This window comes from Syngnathus typhle, linkage group LG2, assembly GCF_033458585.1.
Source record: "Syngnathus typhle isolate RoL2023-S1 ecotype Sweden linkage group LG2, RoL_Styp_1.0, whole genome shotgun sequence".
Classification (NCBI taxonomy): domain Eukaryota; kingdom Metazoa; phylum Chordata; class Actinopteri; order Syngnathiformes; family Syngnathidae; genus Syngnathus; species Syngnathus typhle.
In genome coordinates, this window is record NC_083739.1 from 4,026,344 (window position 1) to 4,048,649 (window position 22,306).

General features: G+C 47.3%; 2 protein-coding genes across 6 annotated transcripts in view; one reads left to right on the forward strand and one right to left on the reverse strand.

Annotated features, from left to right (window-relative positions):
* The window catches only part of LOC133149996 (low-density lipoprotein receptor-related protein 1-like), a 46,317-nt gene extending 44,924 nt beyond the window's left edge, over window positions 1–1,393 (forward strand). For both annotated transcript variants that reach the window (XM_061272251.1, XM_061272250.1), the window contains exon 88: window positions 165–1,393. In XM_061272251.1, the coding sequence (XP_061128235.1) occupies window positions 165–302 (138 nt within the window). In that variant the 3' untranslated portion in view covers window positions 303–1,393. The remainder of the gene's footprint in view (window positions 1–164) is intronic.
* Window positions 543–21,633, reverse strand: fmnl3 (formin-like 3). Of its 4 annotated transcripts, XM_061272253.1 has the most exons (26): window positions 21,165–21,633; window positions 13,721–13,804; window positions 13,562–13,642; window positions 13,408–13,484; window positions 11,364–11,447; window positions 10,922–11,071; window positions 10,649–10,757; window positions 10,479–10,555; window positions 10,309–10,402; window positions 9,551–9,625; window positions 9,372–9,482; window positions 9,159–9,308; window positions 8,582–8,683; window positions 8,052–8,415; window positions 7,893–7,979; window positions 7,693–7,817; window positions 7,410–7,612; window positions 6,609–6,912; window positions 6,460–6,540; window positions 6,240–6,369; window positions 6,014–6,174; window positions 5,838–5,939; window positions 5,265–5,357; window positions 5,061–5,184; window positions 4,327–4,440; window positions 543–3,226 (listed from the first exon to the last, which is right to left on the reverse strand). In XM_061272253.1, the coding sequence occupies exons 1-25, from the start codon at window positions 21,276–21,278 to the stop codon at window positions 4,349–4,351; spliced, it is 3,174 nt and encodes a 1,057-aa protein (XP_061128237.1). In that variant the 5' UTR covers window positions 21,279–21,633; the 3' UTR covers window positions 543–3,226; window positions 4,327–4,348. The 4 variants fall into 4 exon arrangements, with proteins under 4 accessions (XP_061128237.1, XP_061128239.1, XP_061128238.1 ...); XM_061272255.1 differs by lacking the exon at window positions 10,922–11,071; XM_061272254.1 differs by lacking the exon at window positions 4,327–4,440.
* Between the last annotated feature and the right edge of the window lie 673 nt (window positions 21,634–22,306).

Here is a 22,306-nt window from a genome sequence, read left to right on the forward strand (position 1 = left end):
AAACCCTCAGCCTAGTTTGAAAGCCGTATCACTGATCCAGTTAACAATGGCAATATCTGCACAATGCAAAAAAAAAAAGAACGCTACTTCAGCTAACTTTTCAAGAGTCATAGAAATAGACTTGGCAGCCCACGTGGCTAATACTTGTGGTTTGTGCGCCGCAGCCCACCAACTTTACCAACCCCGTGTACGCCAGCCTCTACATGGGCGCCCACAACAGCAACAACTCCCTGGCCAGCACGGATGAAAAGAAGGAGCTCCTTTCCCAGGGCGACGAGAGCATGAGCGACCCCCTGGCGTAGAGAAAAATCAGGAACACTGTATAAAATGTATAAAATGAAGGACTACTTTTTTAAGTGATTGCAGTATTATATTTTGTTCTTTGACACCAACCAACAAATCTTCCCATGTGGAAAAGAGGAACCCTTTCATCCACTTTTCTTCCTTTATTTTCCATTTCTTCTCTCACGTTTGCTCTCCGCTAAAGGAAAAGAAGGAGCAAATTGCCGTGGAACATTTCTGACTATTATTTTTGTACGAATGCGGGCAAAGAGCGAAACATTTCCGCTGTGGATGAAAAGACGTGCGTGTCGCTTTCACGTCCAACATGTTTTGTTTTTGCATCTGAGCTCAACATTCAAGTCTTTTATGTCACAACAGTTCCATATATTTGCATCTAGACCAGATATAGTGATATAGATATATATACGTATATACTTGCAAAGCTATTAACAAAGTGTACCCGGGAACATTTGTAACAATTCACGTGTGAGTGAATGAGTGAATGAGTGCTGATGATTGTAACGTTCCAGGATGAGACATCTGGAATCAACACTGTGGCCTTGGATTACTGTAAGAGGCAATTTATGTTCTAGAAGGTGACAACAGACTTACCATATGTTAAAACACACACAATCATTTTGTGACAATTGTTGACTTTTTTGCTTTTATTCCTTCTGTGTTGACCGCAACTGTTTTCTGAGGAAAGGCCAGCCAGGGTTACCATTGGATGTTTGTTTTTTTTCCTCATCATTACGTGTAATTAATTCGGGTCCTCGTTCATTCCCAGGATGTAGCTTCCCGATAAGCATTCCTTTTGTTCGAGCCTTCGGCGCGCTGCTAATGCTAACCATCTGTCTGGAGAATGTTCGCGCTGCTTCGATTGCGGGGCCCTGAATTTGTCAGACAAATGTGGAAAGCCTTCGTTTAACAGTGTTCTCATTTTTCTTTTTTTCTTTTTTAACATCTGAACATGTCAATCAGAACAATCATTGAGTTGGAAAAGTGTATTTGTTAGCAGAAACCCACTTGGATCTGTGTGGTTCTGATTGTTTTTATGATTCTCTTTCTTTTTGATATAAGAAATTAAATGGATTTTTATAGTAGAACTGTACGGTGACTCATGTCTGTCATTTGAAGACGTCTGGGATGGCGCAAAACACGGAACAAAAAAAAGTCATTGAGGGATTCATGAGCTAATCATAAAAAAAAAAATTTTTTTTCCATCATTCTTTATTACAAAGAAAATCATCGATGCAGGATCATTTTTCAAGTAAATGTCGATTTGATTGTACGTTAATTGATCATCTTTATATATTGTTAAAAAAAAAAGGATCACTTCTGCCGAAAGAAACGGGAAAACATCCTAGAGCAGGGGTGTCAAACTCCAATCCTCGAGGGCCGCATTCCAACATGTTTTCCAAGTGACCCTCGTTAAGCGCACCTGCGTGAAAAGTTTTTGGTCATTTTTGCTTCTGTAGGAGCTCAAACTTTTCACGCAGGTGCGCTTAACGAGGGAATCACACGGACACTCCATTAGGTACACCGCCATTTTCAAGTGTACCTAAAAACACGCCACTTTATTAGGGAAATATCATGGTCAAAGGTCACAGGTGTCAAGCTCTAGTCCCCGGGGCCGCGTTCTAACATGTTTTCCACGTGACCCTCGTTAAGCGCACCTGCGTGAAAAGTTTTTGCTCATTTTCGCTTCTGCAGGAGCTCAAACTTTTCACGCAGGTGCGCTTAACGAGGGAATCACACGGACACTCCATTAGGTACACCGCCATTTTCAAGTGTACCTAATAACAGGCCACTTTATTAGGGAAATATCATGGTCAAAGGTCACAGGTGTCAAGCTCTAGTCCCCGGGGCCGCGTTCCAACATGTTTTCCAAGTGACCCTCGTTAAGCGCGCCTGCGTGAGAAGTTTTTGGTCATTTTCGCTTCTGCAGGAGCTAAAACTTTTCACGCAGGTGCGCTTAACGAGGGACTCACACGGACACTCCATTAGGTACCCCGCCATTTTCAAGTGTCCCTAATAACAGGCCACTTTATTAGGGAAATATCATGGTCAAAGGCCACAGGTGTCAAGCTCTAGTCCTCAGGGCCGCGTTCCAACATGTTTTCCAAGATCCCCTTGTTAAATGCACCTGTGTCAAAAGTTAGCCCCCTGCAGGGCATCAAAATGAACTGATCTTTTCACTCAGGTGTGTTTAACGAGGGTAACTCGGAAAACATATTGGAACGCGGCCCCCGAGGACTGGAGGTCAACACACCTGTCCTAGAGCGTCTACTTTTTGGATCCGTCTGCATTGTGAAAGAACTGCTCTTTGGCATCTGGAGTCATAAGGCGACAACATAGGCAATGGAAATACATTCTTCCAAATATGATACAAATATGAAGACATAACAACAAAGGCACATTTGAAGCAACAACTTTTGGCGGCAAACAGGCTGTCGCTACTTGCTACCGCTTCCTTCCTCTTGCTCAAGGGCAGACTCACCACCAGGGGGGGGGCTGGAACCCCCGACCTGTGGCTTGAGAGACCACCGCGTGGATCCATCATGCAACGGCAAGCGTGTTTTTCTGAAAGTCTTTGGAAAAAAAAAAAAGAAAATATCCCAATGGCTGCATCATCATTGAGTCCATCAGCTCCTCTCACCGGCTTGCGAGCTCACTCGACGCTCCTTTGTGCTTCACTTTTTTAAAGTGGCTGGAAAAAGGCCTTTTATAAATAAATAAATTAGCCAGCTACAACAAGGCCTATATTCTGACCCCCCTCCCTCCTCCTCCCCCCTATTCTTTTACAGCCCCGGCCGGCTGACAAGGCCAGGAAGGTTATAGCAAAGGAAGGCAGGCGGTTTAAGTGATCAATAAGTGGTTTAGGGTCTCTTCCAACCGTTCCGGATCAGGGCGTCAGCTCGCAGGTAAGGCTGGTTTCGCAGATCTGTGAGTAGGCATGAGAAGGGGGAGGGGAGGGAGGGAAGGCGGACAAACGTTAGATGGTCCAAATTCCTCCCGTCTATTATTTTGCTCACAACGGCTTGCTGCACGAGGGGCAAATTCCCAAAGCCTTGGATGTCAACAGACTGCGTGCGTCTGTTGAAATTCAAAGCTTTTCGGAAAGAAACCAAAGCGAAGAAAAGAAAAAAAAAATCACAGTTGAGCGCTAATAACATCAGCCGTCAACAGGCGCAACACAACTCACGTGTGACTTCCTACAAATTTGTTATTTTGCTGTCCCAACTTCATTGGAATTGATTTTGAATGTCCTCATGTTCTTTACGGACACCAACATGATGAGATGTTAACGTGCCTTGATTGGAATTATTTTTAAATATAAAAAAATATATATATGCGTTCATTGTGAGAGCCTGTTGAGCGGACGGCAACAATGGACACGGGACAAAACACCATTGAATGAACACTGGACAACATGCAACATAAAGGAGCAGGTGAGGATGATGATGATGAAGATGGCGGAGAAAGGCCAGACGTGATGGACGGCCTTTTTGTCTCAATGAAGCGAGTTTGTGCGGCGGAGTCATACGAGATGGACTGAAGCGACCGACACGACTTAAGCAGCGGGCGGACGGGACAAAGCTCAGCTTGGCCCTACCCTGCTTACCCTCCTTTCGGAAATACTGTCAAAATTCCTCATTTGGGCTGAAAGGGAAGATGAAAAACAATGGGTGGTTGAGGAACGGAGAAGTTAGCGGGGAAAACCGACACCAACAAAGTTAGTCTCATGAAAGAAAGCATTGTGGGTCAAACCTATGAAGCCAAACCTCTTCGCCGTGACGGGGGCGGGGCTAACGTAACGCCGTTTACGTTCCGAGCGTGTTAGCTTGGTTTGTACTTTGCATTTTTGCACACTTTGCCCTCCCCGCAAAGAAGTTTGGCCGACCGACCGACTCTTCTCACAAACAAAAGGACGGCCCAAGTTAGTGCGCAGCGGCTGTTGGATGGAGTGGAGGGATGAGGATCATGCTGCATGCAAAGTGATGGGAAGGGGGGGGGGGGTCATACAAGAGACACCTGGACAACCTTGGCGTTAAAGGGGGAGGGGCTAGCAGTTGGAGTCGTCGCAGAGGTTGGCTTCACAGAAGAACCGTGAGCCGCGTTTAGCCGTGCGGGCTGTGAAGGGCACGCTCTTCAGGACTGGGAGGGGGGAGAGAACATGTCTTTATCAGCGGGGAACGCCGAACACTGGAACACGTTCACGCGGGCGGGCGGGCGGGCGGCATCAGGGAGATGGACGGCTGGCGCTGGGTTGCCAGCTTGGCTTACGTACGTGGCAAGTTTTCATTCATTAGGAGCAGGAAAACAAAAATGAGTGCACACGCTAACCCTGAGGCTGTGACGCCACTTTGTCTTCTGGTAAACCAAAAGTCTACACACCCCTTGTTGAAACGCTAATTCGTTCCAAACCTTTCCCACCCTGTAACACGATTCAAAAAGAATCATCTTTTTTTTTTCCCCAGAGGTTAAGCAAAAATGTACAGCTGTGCTTGCATAAGTGCGCACACCCTCTTATCACAGTGCATGACACAATGTCTGGAGAAAGTTCTGGCAGTTTTTTTGTTTTTTTTTGCCTGAACTCTGACAGTAGCTATTTGGAATTGCGCCGTTCACTCCCGTAACCTCAGCAGCGTATCTTAATGCCTTGGAAATGGGCTACGTGTCGGATTCCAGACGGCAGGGCTCGGCGCGCGCCACATAGCACAAGGTGCATTTCAAGGGAGCCGAGTAGTGGACCACCACGGTGGGGGCCGGCCCACCTGTGATGATGTCCTCGATGGTGCCGTCCTTGCCCTCGTACACGGGCCGGTGGTCTTTAGCCTGGCGCTTGCGCAGCTCTGCGATCAGCTCCTGCTGCTGCTGCCTCTTCTTGTGGGCCTGAACCTGAAACGCAAGCGGCGGGGGGCACTTGTAGTCGGGACCATTCTTTTGGCCAGCGGCGGGCGGGTGGGCGTGGAGCGCACCTTGGGGTTCTGCTGCTTGGCCTCCTGGGCCAGTAACTTTTCCCTCATGGCTTGCTCCTGCTTCTTCCTTTGTTCGTTGTCCTCCACGGCATCCTGAAAGAGACCAGGCCGTCAGTAACGAGAAATTTAAATGAATTTAAATGTCTTTCCAGTTGTTGTTTTTTTTTTAATAAACTCTCCTTTTTTGTTTTATTTCATTTCAGAGACAAAAATGTTTCCGTTAACTCTACGTTGACTCATAACTCGAAAGTGGCCCGGAAGCAGACTCCGACAAGCCCGCGTACCCGAACTATTGCTTTATCAGAGCCGTATACGCACAAGTCTTTGTGCCGTACATTTCCGCAAGTGGACCCCATCAATCTGGAGCGAGAACAATGTCAGGAAGCCACCAGAGGGAAGAAGCTGTCTAAAGAGCACAGCTGCAGCCCAACAGCTGGCCTTTCCTGTTATTTGGCCTCGGACCGGACCGGGCGGGGCCCACACAAATCTGCCTGCCTGCCTGGGATGGGGGGGTCGGGGATGGTGGGGGGGCTTCCTGAAATGTGCTTTTCCTTGCCATGTGTTTGACGTCACCTTGTAGGCCTTGATGAAGCGCACAAAGACGGGGAAGAAGACGGACGGTGGAGTGGTCTTGGCGCTCTCTCCGAAGTAGTTGACCACATTGTTGAAGGCTTCCTACGATTAGAACGAGCACAGCACCGTCGTTTGGCGTGAGGTCGGATTGGCGCCACGGCCTGGACGTCTCCTACCTCGGCTGTCTTGGCGTCCCGCTGCAGCTTCTCCAGCTGGGTCTCACTGGCCTGGACAAAGGCCTTCAGGACCGAGTGGTCGTGGAGACTGCATTCTCTCCGGATCAGCTCCATGCCTTTACCCAGCTCCCGCACATCCAGCAGAACGTTTTCCAGCGACACTTGGAGAGGGCGAGGAAATGAGCCGGCTTCCCACCAAAAACGGCCAGCACGCGCGCTCGCTCACCTGCTGCGGCTTTATCCACAAAGTGCAGTTCATTGTAGAAGTTGGCCAGCTCCACGTATTTCTCCTTCACGATGAGAGCGATGTAGTGGAGCAGCGTCATTTTCCTGTCTGTCGACTTGGTGTCCAGCAACTGCGCGGTACAAAAAAAAAAAAAAAAAAAACGTCCGGGTTAGGAGGCCGAGACGATAAATGAGCGCTCGCGCTCGCCGACTTTCCTCACCAGATCGAGACTTTGCAATTTGAAGCCGTAAACGCAGCCTCGCTTACTGCTATTCATATAGTTGCCCAAGGCTAAGATGATCTGAAAGTCCGGCAGAAGAATTAATTAAGGCAGGAGCTCCCGTTTGGAAACGCTTTCAAAAACCCAACCTCGAGCATTCGTTTTAACTTTGGCGAGGATTTGACGGAGCCGGAAGCGGCGATGATGGCGTTGAGTTGCGGCGTGAGCAGGCCCACGTTGTCGGCAAAGTTGCCCACAAAGGTGATGATGTTCATCCTCTGCGTGAGCCTCTCGATTTTGCTGAACGAGAGCATGAAACGGTCCTCCTCGGCCAGCTGCTCCAACGGACGGCGCTCCCGTTCGTACTGACGAAGAACTTTGACCTCTGCTTCCGTGGGCAGGAAGCGCATCAGACACTCCACAAAGTCCACCGGTAAGGCCTTCAGGTCGAATCTAGGGAGACATTAGCAAAATGTAACAACATGTTTGAGCCTTAAAGGTTGTACCATATCCCACCACGGGGGTTTTCCCTTTCTCACGAGTGACAACGAGGCACTCTAAAGCATCCACTTCAGCAGAATATGGAAATGGAAGATGCATTTTCAGGATAATTAGCTGGCTCGCTAGCCAATTAAGGCTAGCTAGCTATCCAAATGCAGTTAGCTAGCTGGATAGCGAGCTAGCTAGCCCTAAGTGCATTTGGCAATTTGAACGCAGATGCTAACATAAGCACTCAAGTTTGGATGTAGTGGAGGAGGAGATGACTTATGCTAGGTGGGGCTCAACTGGACCACGTTTTAGTGACAAAAACAAAATCAGGAAAACTGAAATCGTTTATCCCACCGCGGCTAACCGCTTCATTCTCAGCAATGATCTCAAACGTGCGTCATGTATATTTGAAAAGAAATGTCTGAATTCCTTTGAAAAGACGAAAGGTATGGGTTGAATACTTCTCTATGGCTTTGCAGATCTCCTCTGTGCTCTTGTTTGCCTTCCTCAGCGTGATGGCCAAGTTCTTGGAGCGATTAGCGTCCAGCAGCGTGACTTTGTTCACCGCCTTCTGAGCCACTTTGCTTTTTGTGCATGACAGATCCACAATGGGACCCTGTGCACGGGTTTTAAAGAGATCCTCGAACCTCTCCAAATCCAGTTCCTGCACACAGGCCATTGGTCACAAAGTCAACTCCTGAGGAAGCCAATCGGCAAATACGGCCAGCCGCTCGCCCGCTGTACCTCCAGCACCCGTTCGTCATCGATCTCGTTGAACACGGTTCCGTTGATCTGATTGGGCTTCAGGGCGGTCCAGTTAAACACAGGTAGGCGGAACTTTGTCTTGATGGGCTTCTTGATTCGAATAGCTGCAACAAAGCGACCGGGTTTGACGCCACAGTCAAGAGTTGCGGTCAAGATGAGCAAAAAAAAAGTGCTCTCACCGGAGAGACCCACGCTCAGGATGACAGAAGGAGAAGCGTCAGGCAGAGGAGGAGCCAGAGGAGGTGGAGGAGGAGGTGGTGGCGTACCTGGAGCAAATCAGGAGTGAAAATATTATTATGGAGGAGTAAAAGTAGTGCCACAGCTGCGTGGAAGCTCACTTGTGCTCGAAGGAAGTGGAGGAGGAGGCGGAGGCGGTGGAGGCGGCGGGGGCGGAGCTTCACTGGCCGGAGGCAAACTGGAATCGAGTAGCCCCGGGTCGGACGTGGCTGCCGCCGAGGCTAAAGGTAGCGCCCCAAAGTCGGCGAGGGGGATGGCGAGGCCGGCGCCCGCCGCATCGCCCCTGACGCCGAGCGGCTCGATGGCGATGTCGCCATCGGGCTTCTTGTGCAGGCGGATGGTGCCTTGCTGCTCCAGCTCCAGCAGCCGCCTCTCAATGTTGAAGTGCCTCTGGAAGGCGGCGTCCTTCTCCTTCAGCACCCTCCTCAGGGTGGTGACCTGCGTGTTGGTCGACTCGTACGTCTCCTGAACCGCCACGCGGGGGCGACGTAGAGCACAAAAGCATGACTTCACAAGCTGAAAAAACATCCTGCTTCCTTCCTACCTAATTTGCCATCATACCGATTAAGTTCAAAGGTTCTGAAAGCGAGACATGCCACCTGAGCTTTTGAAGGCTCCTCCCTTAGCTTACCCGAATCGCTTGAAGATCTTTATCCTTCTGGAGGAGGACCTTCTCCAAGTCAGCCACTTTCATCATGGTTTCATTCTCAACCTCCAGAAGCTTCTCCGTCACCTGGCGAAGAGAGGAGGTGAATTCCACCAGCAGCAGCGAGATGTTTGCCTGCCGTATCCGCTCCGATTTACACGGCGCATCCTCGAGGAGAAATATGATACCGCCCGCCGGCAGCATGATGCGGCACGATGCAGCAAGCACGTGACGCGGCTCTTTTTGTCAATATGAAGAACGCACATGTTGCGCTGGAATTGCGCCTCCCTTATCCTCCCTCATCATTCCTGAGAGCGTTTGTGATGAAATTCCGACCATGATGTCAGGGCTGCCTACGAGCTTTTCCGTGCTGGTTACAAGGCAGCGTGGGAGGCAAAGATGGAAGGAGCCAGCGTGAGAACAATATTGGGATTGTTAGGTGCATTCCAAACTTCTCCATAAACCGCGTATGAACCACAGAGAACGATAATATTAGCATTAGCAACATTAGGTTGCATAGCGTACGTGCGCGGACAGATCGGGTGGTCAGCTCCGCACTTACATGAGACAGGTGCTCCTCTAGTTCCTCCACCTTTTCCAGCGCCGCGTTCTTGGTCTCGGCATCTTCCAGCAGGCCGCCCACGTCAAACACGTTGTCCAGGTAGGCCTGGATCTGCACCGACAGCTTGTCGCTCTCGGTGTGTTTACATTTCTAATGGAGGGGAAGATCACGTCACGTCATGGTCTCCAGGGTGATCTCCTCTGATAGTTTTACCTCCAGGTAGTCATCCAGTCCTAGCTTGGTGAATTCAAACTGCAGGTGAACTCTGAAGTTCATGTCCTCCACCGAGTGGACCACGATGTTGATGAACTGCATGCAAGCCACCTGGGCCCCAAAGGACACGTTGACGTCTTGGCGGGGGGCAGCGAAAGACGCAAAGCGGCGCCGCTTACCATGAAGTCGATGTTGCCCTCCTCGCTACGGAAGAAATCCATCAGCCGTTCAAAACGATGCTTCTCCTTACACACCTGAAGAGCACAATTGCACAAAAGCATATTGAATGATTTGGATTTGAATAATATCTGAAAATGTCCCAAGGGCGGATTTTGGTTTCAAACATCTTCTTCTCATCGTCAGCAGTCACGGCAGGGCAAAGAATATCGACCAAAAATACCCAAAGAAGGGGATAAATAAATAATGGCATGTTTTCCCAGCAAATTCTTTTTCGGTCCTAATAAAACAAAACCAAAAATGAGCCGACACTGTAAATAAACAACAGTGGGCGACATTTGGAACAATCCGACAAAGCCCAATTTAAGATCTTGTTTTGACGAGAGTCTGGGTTTCTCCCCCTCCTTTTGGAATTCTGATCAGGAAGATGCCCGTCCGCTAAGAATGTGCAGTCCTCATCGGGGACTTGAGGCTTATTTTTCTTGTCTGACATCTGGTGACCTCTGAGGGGTCACCACAGGGCTTCCCCTCCACCCTGTTTGGAGGTGACAACTCCCAGAGCTCCTCAACTTTCATCACCGCATGACGGCCTTGCAGGCCTCAGTGCATCCCCGCAATTCATTTGCCCTTTTTTTCGTCTACTTAATCAACATCAGGCTGCTAAAGGTAAAAATCCAAATGTTGTGTCAGCAGCTTTGAGTTTGTGGTCAAAAGTAGTTTTCCTTTGCGTTTGATCAAATGTCGGACTAAGCTGGCGAACCTCTTTGAAGTTGTCAAACGCTGACAGGATGATCTCGTGACCTCCTCGAACCAGGCACACGGCAGCCAGCAGCTCCAGGACCAAGGCCTTTGTCCTAAAAGTATCAGGACGGCGCACGACGTCACCTTCAAGTGCATTTTGGGAGACGCTGAGATGTTGCTGATTCTTACCGTGAGCTTTTGTTGTTCAAACTGAGAGCAATTTCATTGACCGCATGCGCGTGAGACATGACCATGTTGAAGCCGTACTGCGAGAAGAGCCGAGACACAGACAAGAGGATGTGGTGAGAGTGCAATGGTGGTCCAGACGCAGCATGGAGGAAACGGCACGCAGGAAGCACCTGGTAGTTCATGATGGCTCGCAAGCACAAGATGCACACGTGCACGTCATCCTTCTGGCTGACGAGTCTCGAGTTCTTGATGGTTTTGCTGCCGGAGAGCGAGCCGTAGCTGCAACAGGTGGGTAAGGTTAGCGCTCGGCTATCGAGACCTTTCTTCACATAGGCCAGACAGCACCAGCACTAGCATGTCCACGGCGGCCATTAGGGCAGGCGGGTGAGCAGGACACGGGCAAGTCGTCAACAGGGAACAGCGGACAGCTCAGCGATACATACCGGAGGACAGACTGGCGGGCCGAGCGCACCAGCGTGTTGCAGAAGGGCTGAGGGCTCATCTGGTGCAAATCCTCGATGGACCTGCTCCAAGATTTGGCCTTGTCCAAGAAGCCGCCATCCTCGCCATTCTCCAGCCCCTCAAAATCCAACCTGGGCCACACGCACAGGCGGACAGAGAGGCGTAGAGCAGATGCAGGTGGGGGAGGGGTCGGGTTAAGGGGAGCGAGGTGAGCGTTATGGCAAGAACATCACACAGCCGCATGAGAAAGCTCAGCAAAGAAAATGGCGCTCATTGCGCTTAAGCTTCATCCGTAACGTCATCCAGCTTGCCCAAGGTCAAGCGACACATCCAAAGAACACGTTTGGGACGCACAAGCAGCTCTGCAACGTGCCGACGCAGCGGCCGCAGCTCCACCCGCTTCATTTTAGAAAAAATACTCACATGACAGCGCACTGGGCAAAGGAGAGGTACTCCACCAAGACGTCAAGACCTCTGTTCTCATCGTTGAGGAACTCCCGGACCCACCTATGATGCGGGAGGAGGGAAATACCCTTAGCGTTCACACCTTTGGATGGGAGTGCAAAGCAGAAGATTTGGGCTCAAGTTGCATTGGAGAACATCACTTTAATACAGGAATTTTGTCACAAGTGAAGGGGGACAGGAAAAGATGGAACGGAAAGCAAAGAAGGACATTTGTACGGAAACTGAAAACACGACGGCCGCCGGGTAGGAACAAAAACACGTGAAGGGAGTATCAGTTGGGGATTTTCTGCTTCAAACACGAGGTTTGCGGTTGAATCAAACTGAGAGGAATGTGTCTTATTTGAATGATTGCTTGAGATGGACAGGAAGGCAAGCGGCAGGAAAAGGGAAAGGGAGGGAGGGATGGAGGGAGGAAGGCCAGCCCTGCAACAGGGGAAACCAACAAAGCAGTTGAGGTGAAGGGGAAAGAGGCGGGCTGCTTCTGAGGAGGCGCCCATGATCATTGCTTTCCTGTCTACTAACCAGACACCCCCACACACCCCAACCGTGACCCCTTCGTCGCGCCCCCCCCCCCCCCCCCCTACTGCGGCGAGGTCCTATTTTCTTGGCCGTGGCAGGAATAAGACTCAGACGTTGTAATAAAGCACGCTCGCCGTTCTCCTGAAAACGATCCCACCTTATTCCTCTTCTGGGATATGCATTGAAAGATTTTTTTTCTTCCCCTCTTTTAGTCACACAAACGCTCTGGAAAAGTTGAAGCCGTCTTTAAAGCAGCGGCAATTTGACATTTACAGCAAAGGGCAGCGTCGCACCAGATGGCAAATCTTTTTTCCTAATTGCATAGCAGTCACGTAATCCAGTGTTTTAAGATTTGTAAAATAAAACTAAAAACAAGGCTCGTTTGGAACAAGAAATCCCCGATTAAAAAGTGTCTTAATATAAACTTCGCGATTTAGCACCACGGATCGCATTACTGTCAGCCAATATTTTCGCGGACCGGTGTTTGATGACGTCACGCTTTTTGCGAAGAAAACTTCTCAAAACAACTCTCGAAATTAAAACCAAATGCATTAATAAAAAATAGCATCAATAAATAAAAAAAAACACCGAGTACACATTGTTTATGGAAGTTTTCTTCGCAAAAATCGTCCGTGTTTGAACTATTCCATTTCCCCAAAACAAACCAACCACAATATTTTACGTCATCGTCTTTCTAGCCAATCATATAGCAGAACAACACGGAAGTACGTCACCACATAAACACCGTCAACCCAAAACACACTTCAACCCTTAGTTCCATGAGGGAATTCTGTATGTTATTATATACCACAGTATAATATAATGATACGAAAAATGTGAATCCACTGTATTCCTATGCAAATCTACTTGCAGCATCCTCAAAACATACCATGAGTTATGTTATGTACATGTCTCCGAGGTGTAAAATAATCCATTATTTATTCTTTCTTGTGTGGCCCAGTACCAAATGATCCACAGACCGGTAACGGTCCACAGCCCGGTCCACTGTCTGTCCTCATGTGGTGCTGCACAACTTGTGTTCAAATAGCTTCATGCAGTGGTGTCCAAACGACAGCCTGAGGTCCATTTGTGGCCTGTCTTTAACATTGTTTTTTTTTGTTTTTTTATGAATGTAGCTTTGGAAAGTTGTGATGTCATAACATCACGATAGATTCTGCTTGCTGAGCAAAAGGTGTCAACTTCCAAGTATCCACGCACGCGTTTTTCCATGTACAAAAGTCGGCCAGCCGGCCAGGCCAGCATGCACAACAAAGCTTCCTGTTAAGCACTCGATGGGGGAGCGGACACGGCGGCACAATGGCAACCATCTGGGCATCGGGAGGCTCGGCCACATCCAGTGGAGCTGCGGAGCTTGGCAACTCCAAACAATGGGAGGGCCATCCGGGCAAAGAAAGGACAAACAATGCCAGCCTTTCCTTCAGACACTTACAAACAGATGGAGAGCAGGAAAATGAACACTTGCCCAATGTGGTTTGTCCTCAAAGAGATCTCCAGCTCCCTTAAGACTTTGGTAGACTCTTGTACTCTCCTGCGGAACTTCTGCAAGGAGAGCAGAGTGTTTGTTTACTCATGGGTGTCCATGAGACGCTTTGGAGTTCACGGCGAGAGTTGGCGACCTTTCTGGTGACGCCGGGGTCTAAGTAGCCGCGGATTTTCTGGATGTAAGTGTGAGGTGGATTCTTCACTTGAAACCTTTCCTGTAGGCCAAACAAGATGAACTCTTTTTTTTTGTTCATTAACTGAAGAGAAGACGTGATAAGTTGAGGCCAGCATACCTGGTCGCAAATCAGGTCCCACTTCTTCTCATTGTCGTACTGCCTGAGGAGCCGGGCTTTGTCTGGAGGCAGGTTCATAGAGTTCTGAAAAAAATAATGCATAATACGTGGGTCAGTGCAACGTCTGGTAGGTTCATGGAGTTCCGGAAAAAAAAACGTTTCATGTTTCAGCGCAACATCTGGCACAATGAATGGTTATGAGTGACAAAGATCAAATAAAAAAAACTAAAAACTGGGCTGTAAGTGTTTTGCTTACGTGAGCAGATATAGAAGACAATTTGATGTTTACGTGTTTGTGTTTAAAACATGAAGGCTGCTATTTGATGAGCCTCAGCGTTGAGCGAAATGCACGGAACACTGACACTTGTTTTTAAATCCAACAGCAAATGTGTGTGTTCGTTTCACAATCCGTAACGACTGAGTGGGTGGCAGAAACTCCACGTCAGAGCCCAGTTTAAATTTGGGGGACTTTGGTGATGATCTCACTTCCCGTGTTGACATTCGGCACCCTAGCTAACGCTCCTCAGTCAGCCGCCGTGCTTGCTTGGCCTCCAAACACCGCAACCACAACGGTGGTCATCTCATCCTGCACTTAAAACAACAAAAGTCCGCCACTTTGAAACTCAAACTGCTCTCAAGTCTGTTACAAAACGTTTTAAGTCATGATGTGACGTATGAGAGCTAGCTTGCTAGTTTAGCATGCGGCCTCAACAGCACCGAAAGACGCAAAAAACGCCCAGTATTCTATTTTCTAGTTAAGCAAAGATATTTAAAATAGAAAAAGAAAAACTTATGAGAGCTAGCTTGCTCGTTTCGCGTTCGGCCACAAGGAATTCCTCTTCACAGCATCGAAAGTGACCAGCATTTTATTTTCTAGTTAAGCAAAGATATTTGGAATAAAAAAGAAAAATATATGAGGGCTAGCTTGCTAGTTTTGCATTCGGCCAAAACAAGGAATTCCTCTTCACGGCATCTTTGGTACTCACAGGTCATCTCATTTGCAACACTTGCACATCCAAACAGCCGTAAAATGCAGATTTAATGCTCATTTCTGAAAATATACATTTCAAATGATGATTCTGATGATTATTGCAATTTTCAGTTCACATTGAATTGGGTTGGTAATCCAGTAGTACAAAATTGAACATCTCGTACGTAACTGTAAAACGGCTCCAAATTCAAATATAAAAACTAATGGTTCCGGCTAAAAGAAAAAAATGTGTGGAAGCTACCAATGAAGCAAATGCACAGATGTTACACGATGCTAAAGGGAGTTGAGCAAAAGCCACGCAGCAGGGCAACAACATGCAAAGCAGATGTGCAGAATTACACCAGGAATGTTTGGACAACTACATGTGATCCCGACTTGCTTGCCTCCATTTTTTGTTTTGTTTTTTTTACTTTTGACTAGCTCTACATCTTCATTACGATCTACGAGCTTCGTTAATATAAGGCCGGTTTGGTGTGTCCATCACAGTGAACATCATCAGCAATATTTTAGCATAAAAATAGAAACAGTTGCAGTCAATTGCACTGAAAGGGCTTGTTGTTGGATGATTACGTAAGAACAGAAAACAAAGTCTCTGAAATCCAGACATCGGGCCCGCCGGAGCCCAGCCGAGCCGTTTGTCTCGTTTTCTCAGCCAGTCATGCGTACGAAAGCGCAGGCGAAGAGCAACGGGCCTTTTTTCTGCTTCCAATTCCGAATCAGCGACAGGAAATCGCATCCAGGGCCGAATCGATTGAGTAAACTGGCTTTTTTGAACACAATGAAGAAAAAAATCCGTCACAAAAACAGCTGACATGGCTGCAAAATAAGGCAAAGCCAAAGAGGTCACAAAGCAGGGAGGAGATCTCCTTCATTTTGGGCGCCTAACTGAATTTCGTAGCTAACTTGATTTTGCTTCCTCCTGCGGCGATAGCACTCGGCACTTCCTGTGTTTAGAAGAAGCAAAAAAAAAAAAAAAAAGAAGCAAGGGAGCGAGCAGAGATGCTTTATTTCTGGCCGACCCCATCTTAGGCCTCAAATACTACCGAAATGTGAAACACGTTTGGCGCTTACTGCGTACTGCCCACGTCTTCTCCTCCATTCAAAGCCAAGCTTTGTTTTCATTTGGTGCCGTGCCATTCCCATCCTTTGACATTTGAGACATTTTTTTTTTCCGTCCTTCTAGAAAATGGATAACAACAATAGCTGGTGGGCAGGGTCGCTGATTTTCTCACGCAAGCTGCTCGACTGGTTTGATGAGCGAGCGACGTTATCTTGTTCCACGGCTGGGGCAGAGCTACTCGGGAGACGGCGACACTTTTTTAATGCGACCTCATCTGACATTTTTTGCTCTTTTCGTTCAAATTTGGCCATAATTTGTCCAGCGTGACAACGTGAACACTTACCGTATTTTCCGGACTATAGGGCGCACCTTCAATGAATGGCCCATTTTAAAACTTTGTCCTTATATAAGGCGCACCGGACTATAAGGCGCACCATTAATGCATCATGTCAGATTTTTAATCCAAATCAAATCATTCTCCATTTTATCTTTTTTATTTCAACTTCAGATGCAACAAATGACTTTATAATCACAAAATAATGATCCATAGTCTTTTTGAGTCATGATTCATAATCTTCAGCGGGCCACTTATGATTGATTTCATGACACAATGCCTCGGGACAGTTTAAATTTAGGAATTTGGTCCATATATAAGGCGCACTGGACTATAAGGCGCACTGTCGGCTTTTGAGAATTTTTTAGGTTTTTAGGTGCGCCTTATAGTCCGGAAAATACGGTATCTGCTCAATTTTGTTTGTAGGGCACGTTAAAAAAAACAACCACGGCTGCCTACCAAGTGTTCAAGAAAAAAAAAAAAAAGCTCCGCCCTCTTTGTACCCTGGTCTCTTCCTTCTCTAGTTCGGGATGCTTTTGACATCTTGCATTGTTTCTTGGCAGTTAGCAAAACAGACTTTCCTGAAAGGAAGCGATGTTGTTGTTTGAAATACACAACCTGTAATTTCTTTTGTTATATGTTTAGGTGGGCAGCAAACTTCAACTGGGAGTGGCAATAAACATCTCATTGGAAGAACCGTTTGTGGCCAAGGAGCAGTTGAGGGCGACCACCTGAAGGTTGAGGGGATGCAATCCCGCTCGAATGCAGCCCAAATGGCCGACTGGCGAGCGGGTTGAGCAAATCCATCTGCCCTAATCCGAGCTGATTTACGACCTCGCCTGAGCCGACTTTATGACCTTCAACTCCCGCTGGAGAGAGCGCTGGAAAAGATCACGTTTTCCTACACGAGCATTCTTTGCTTTACGCTCGGATAGGAGCGTTGATGACCATTTCTCCATCTTTTTTGGTGCTTGGCCACTCTTGCTATGTTTTTATAGTGGCTGCTTTATGTGTTTCTCACAGACGAGACACGGTTGTCATCAGCTTGGAGGGAAAAGAGTGGGCGGCCGCACAGCCGACCCAGACGGGCCCGATCCGGCCCAGACAACGTCAGGGTGGGGTCCCGGAAACTACTGGAAGGTGGGATCAAGGACCTCAGCTAAAGACCGGCAGCTCAGCTAACATCTAGATTTAAAAAGAAAAATCACAGCAGACAAAAAAAATGGCCAATTGGTCTGAATACAAAAAGAGACAAATAGAAGATTTCCGTAGAAGTACCGTAATTTTCGGACTATAAGTCGCACCGGAGTATAAGTCGCACCAGCCATAAAATGCCCCAAAAAGTGAAAAAAAACATATATATGTATATAAGTCGCTCCTGAGTATAAGTCGCCCCCCCCCCACCCAAACTATGAAAAAAAACGCGACTTATAGTCCGAAAATTACAGTAAGGCAGCAATCACAACTTGTGACACACACAGAAAAGCCGAGCTGATTCCTGTCAGGCAGTGGAGGCAAAGAAAACAGAATGAATATGTGCTCTGCTCACAGAGCATATTTTTAGGCTGTCCAAATAAGAGAAAACCGTACTCGAGCTGTGCCAGGCTTGCCTGGATGAAGTTCAGCTGGAAATGAATGTTAGAAAAGCAGAAAGAGACAAAAATAGCAGAAAGCGACGATGACAAACGCTTTTTCACGTTTCTGGAAACAATGCGTTCCGGTGACTCGTCGGAATGACATCACACGACGCACGACATGCCGCTGGCTCATTGTTGGACTTTTTCTTTTTGCCGGATGGCTGTGGAAAGACAATGGAGCGAGCGATTTGCCTTCCTGAACACGGCAGCAAATCAAAAATGGACGTCGAAAGATGCGGCACGCGTGGCTTTCTTGCCACAATGCGCAAAATAACAGGGGCCAGGTAAAACCAGCCCGGGGTCGCAGACATCCGATCCGATCGGGCGACGGCTCTTTTGGAGCGGTAACGTGAACTCGATGACGGAGGACCAAAGCTGATGCTCCCGAGGGTTGCCACACCTCGTTGCCTGTTTGCAAACAAAACACTGCCGGACTCGCTGCTTGAGCAAAAATGTCTCATAATGTTCCCATTATAAGAATCAAATATGGAGCCGACGGCCCAGATCTTCTCGCAGCTCTGCGCGTACCGCAAGTGAACCCGAAAGGCACTTTGGCGAGAGGCCTTTAATCAATCGGCCGGCCAAAAACCGAGGAAAAATCTCAGAAGCGTGAACAAAAAGCTTAAGGAAACGAGTTAAAAATAACCGTAGGGATTTCTCATGGATCCGACACAGGAAGTTTTCCTTCATTCCTGCGAGGCCGACATCCTGTTTGTTCTCGTGCGCGCGCCAGCGTGAGGCCGACGGGCGATATTCACAAAAATGACAGGAATGCAGGTACGCTCTTTGAAAGGCTGCCCATTTTAAAAAAAGAAAACATAGATCAGACACAGAGAAATATTGGGATAGAAGCCCAGTCATTCAAAACGGGATGAGATAAAAACTAAAAGCTGCGAGAAATAACACAAAGAAATAAACACCCCACTTGCGGTCTGAACTTGGTTGGAAAAATTAAAAAAATGAGTGCATAGGGGCACAAAAGGGGCTCCCTCTCTCAAACAACACTGACTGACAGAGCCGCCATTGTGCTGAGGCGCAGAGCTGCAATCCTTCGGCTTCCTGCGCATGTTTTCGTCAAAGCTCGGCTTCGTGATGGAACCGAGCTTGCACACGCCGCCCGCCACACATGTTGTATGATAATTACACACATGTTGTATCTGCTCATTTGCCCACTTGACCTCTGCTTTCCAAAGACAGAATTACAGAAGCACTAAAAAGGCCCATAAAAAGCGGCCCCGAGTGAAATGACAGCCCGAGGGGGCCGGTACCGCCAGGTGGACGGCTAAAAGCCAGACTGAACAGCATCGGCCGTAATCCCCCGCTTCCTCCGAGAACTCGGCGGTGGGTGCGTGAGCCAGATGTAGCTCAACTGGCAGAAAAGATGAGCAGAAGCGGTAATAAATAACACTAATGGAGGTTTTAGGCTCAGTAAACACTTCTCGCATCTTGACTTCATTAGTTGCACGTATCGGACGGGTTCTTCGGATTTGAAGAAGCGGCGAGCGAGTGAGTCACGGTCGCCGTATGATGCAACTGGATGTCAGCCGCTACTGGAGTCACTTAGGAGGATCTCCAGAGCAGACGGCAAGCGAAATTTTTTTCCCATGGAGCTCCCGCAGAAAACGGGCCAAGATGTGCGCCGCTGCTCCAATAAAAAGGAAAGGGGGAAAAAAAATGTTGGTAAAGTCATTAGTGCTGAGAAGCGCGGTAGACGCACTTCAAGGCTCGTTCTCCTGACCAGACCGCAGGAATTCCAGCCGACCCCGGTGCCAGACGTGCACCTTTCCAAGTGCCACCCTCTAATATCGGAATTCACGGCCAGGAAACGCAGATTGAGTTTCAATTCAGGATGTGAGGAAGACCAAGCAAGGGATGGATGGCGGAACTGAGCAGAACATCTGAGTAAAACACTCAGCTGCAGCGGAGATTTGAAAGTTGGGCTGAATCTAATATTCCTCCGCTGAACGGTTTATATGCGAAAGGGTCAGGGGTCACCAAAGATATGCGGTACACAATTCAAAATGGGTAGACTTGCTTGAGCTTGGAAAACGGTCGGGTCACACAAAGTGTGAGCGGTGAGGTCTTCCGGGTCTTCTTTGGGCCAAAGTCAAAACACACTTTGATGAACTTCATGCAGCCGCTTTGATGCCAGCTACAAAAATATACAGCGGGAAGCAATCGGCTAAATTTAGACTATTTTGGTCCAAGTGGAAAAAAAGTCCCAAAGTCAGCGCCAGATGAAAGAAGCGCGACCTCGTCGTCCTCCGGGCCGACGTTATCTGGCGGGTGGGCCGACATTTTTGATAAGCTTGTTGTGCTTTCCCACAAAGTCAAGGAAACGTGTCGCTAAAGTCGGCAGCGGGGTGGAGAAACACGAGAGACATGTCGAGTCTGCCGCCTTCTCGCCTGGAAATCTTCCTCGCGTGGCTGCACATAATAACAGTGAAGGATTTCACTTGCGCTCGCCGTTCGACTTTGGTGACAAAGGAGACCGTTTCAAGATGTGTCCGAAGGCCGCCGCCGCCGCCACCGTCGGACTTGGGAAGTCTTCAAGTACAGTCATGACGCTTGCTGTGGTGTTGTTGTTGTGTCACACTGTCAAGTCATCTTGAAAAAAGTTGCACAAGACACAAAAGGTGTCTGAAAAGTAAAGCTAATTATCTCATTAGATTAATTAAGAGATACTCTCAAGTTTACGAAGGCAGTCAGTCAACTCTGAAAAGTAGTTGTCGCTGTCTTGAAAGGGGAAACACTGTGGAAATGTCATAAGATCAAAATAAGAACACTATAGGGGAAACCAAAAGTGCGTGAGTGTGTGTGGGGGTGAGGTGTTTTGATTTCGGAAAGGCCCGAAAACTTCACGGTGGAATGGATGACAGGGTCACTTGACACAACAAGTGGGTGTTGACTCAATGCTCATCAGTACAAGAGCTCAACTTCATTGTGATGTGTGTGTGTGTGTGTTTGTGTGTGTGTGTGTGTGTTTGCGTGCGTGCGTGCGTGAGAGAGAGAGAAAATGTTTTTTTTACGTTTAGCCTGCAGTCGAATCACAGAATGCAGTGAAGTGCTCGTTTAACACGTTTCGATTATATTTTAAAAAATGAAAATAAGAAAAGTCAGTCGGCCAGTTTGCGCCGTGCTGCGTTCAGCCAAATGCCGAGTTGCCTGACTTTTGGGGGAGACAAAAGAACTCCGGGTGTGTGTGTGTGTGTGGGGGGGGGGGGGGGGGGGTGTCCACATCAGGCGTTTGAGGGGCGGGCCAACATAGGTCTCATTTCAAATCCAAATTGTTGAGCATTTAGAAAGTATTTATTTTGTTTTATTAGCCACTTTTTGGATTAAAAAAAATCTAGTGAGATACACACGTGCGTTTAGCCACAAATTGTAAAATGTGTTTGTTAGATGAAGCACAAGAAACTCACCAAAACGATGGCGAACTTCTCCTCCAGCTCGGTGGGGTCCGGCATGGGCACCTTCAGAGGCAGAATGTGATGCTTCATCTCCGACTGGCCGTCCACACTTTCAATATTTCCCATTTTTCTTCGTATCTTCGTAATTATACTCGTCGCCAAACTGTTTCAAGTTAATCCAATCCAGATCTCCCAAATATTCCAGTGACGTGATCAACGTAAGAATCCAAAGGATCCACTTCTTCCATGTAAAAAGTGACAGTGCGCTAGTCTCGCTTTCCTAAGTCCAAATGCCATTTATTCCGGCCGGTCCAGTCCGCTCTTTTTTTCTACTGCTTTCCGCCACGGTCCCGACTTTCAGCTTTTCCTTTCGCGTCCAACTTTCAAAATCGCTACTCGAGAAGTTGCTGCTGGACTTTCTTTCTTGGCTCCGACGCGTTTCCATTCATTATTCTTGTGTGATCCTGATTCGGTTGCTCATAGTGGGCGGGGCTTCGGTGTAGGACACGCCCCCGGGGTGCAGCATCTGGAGGAAACAGATGTACACGAATAGATGACTAGTTGGCTCCCTCTAGTGGTCATTTAAGATTACTGCCCTGAGTCGGGAATACAGTAAACTCCCGATACACGCGAAGGAACACAATTTTTTTTAACTCATTTTACACAGGGGCATATTTGTCATTTGGGGAGAGGGTCCAAGGCAAAAGCCAATACAACTTTATATATTTATATTAGATGAATGACAAAAATGCACTATACACATAAAGCAAAAACTTTTAAGTTGTACTTCTTCCCACTCCTTTTCAGGCATGTGAATATAATTTATGGTTTCTATATATATATATATATATATATATATATATATATATATATATAGACAAAAGAACTATATATATATTTTTTTTAATAATAATTTATATATATATATATATTCTCTTTTCATTTGTGTATATATATATGTGTATATATATTTCTTTTATAATAATTTTTATATATATATATATATATATATATATATATATATATATATTCTCTTTTCATTTGTGTACAGTAATATATATATATATATATATATATATATTATTTTTTTTTTCACATGTTTGAAATAAACTTTAACTCTAAAACCTCTTGTGCATTTTTGACGACATTTCAGG

Bases quoted from the DNA above. Each gene is read 5' to 3' on its own strand.
- fmnl3 (XM_061272252.1), bottom strand. From the start codon at position 21,278: ATGGGAAATATTGAAAGTGTGGACGGCCAGTCGGAGATGAAGCATCAC. The intron at 10,556-10,648 runs GTGCTTCCTGCG...CTCTTCTCGCAG, and splicing joins GAGCCATCATGAACTACCAG to TACGGCTTCAACATGGTCAT. The intron at 5,358-5,837 runs GTGACGTCAAAC...GGTCTCTTTCAG, and splicing joins GCTTCATCAAGGCCTACAAG to GATGCCGTGGAGGACAACGA.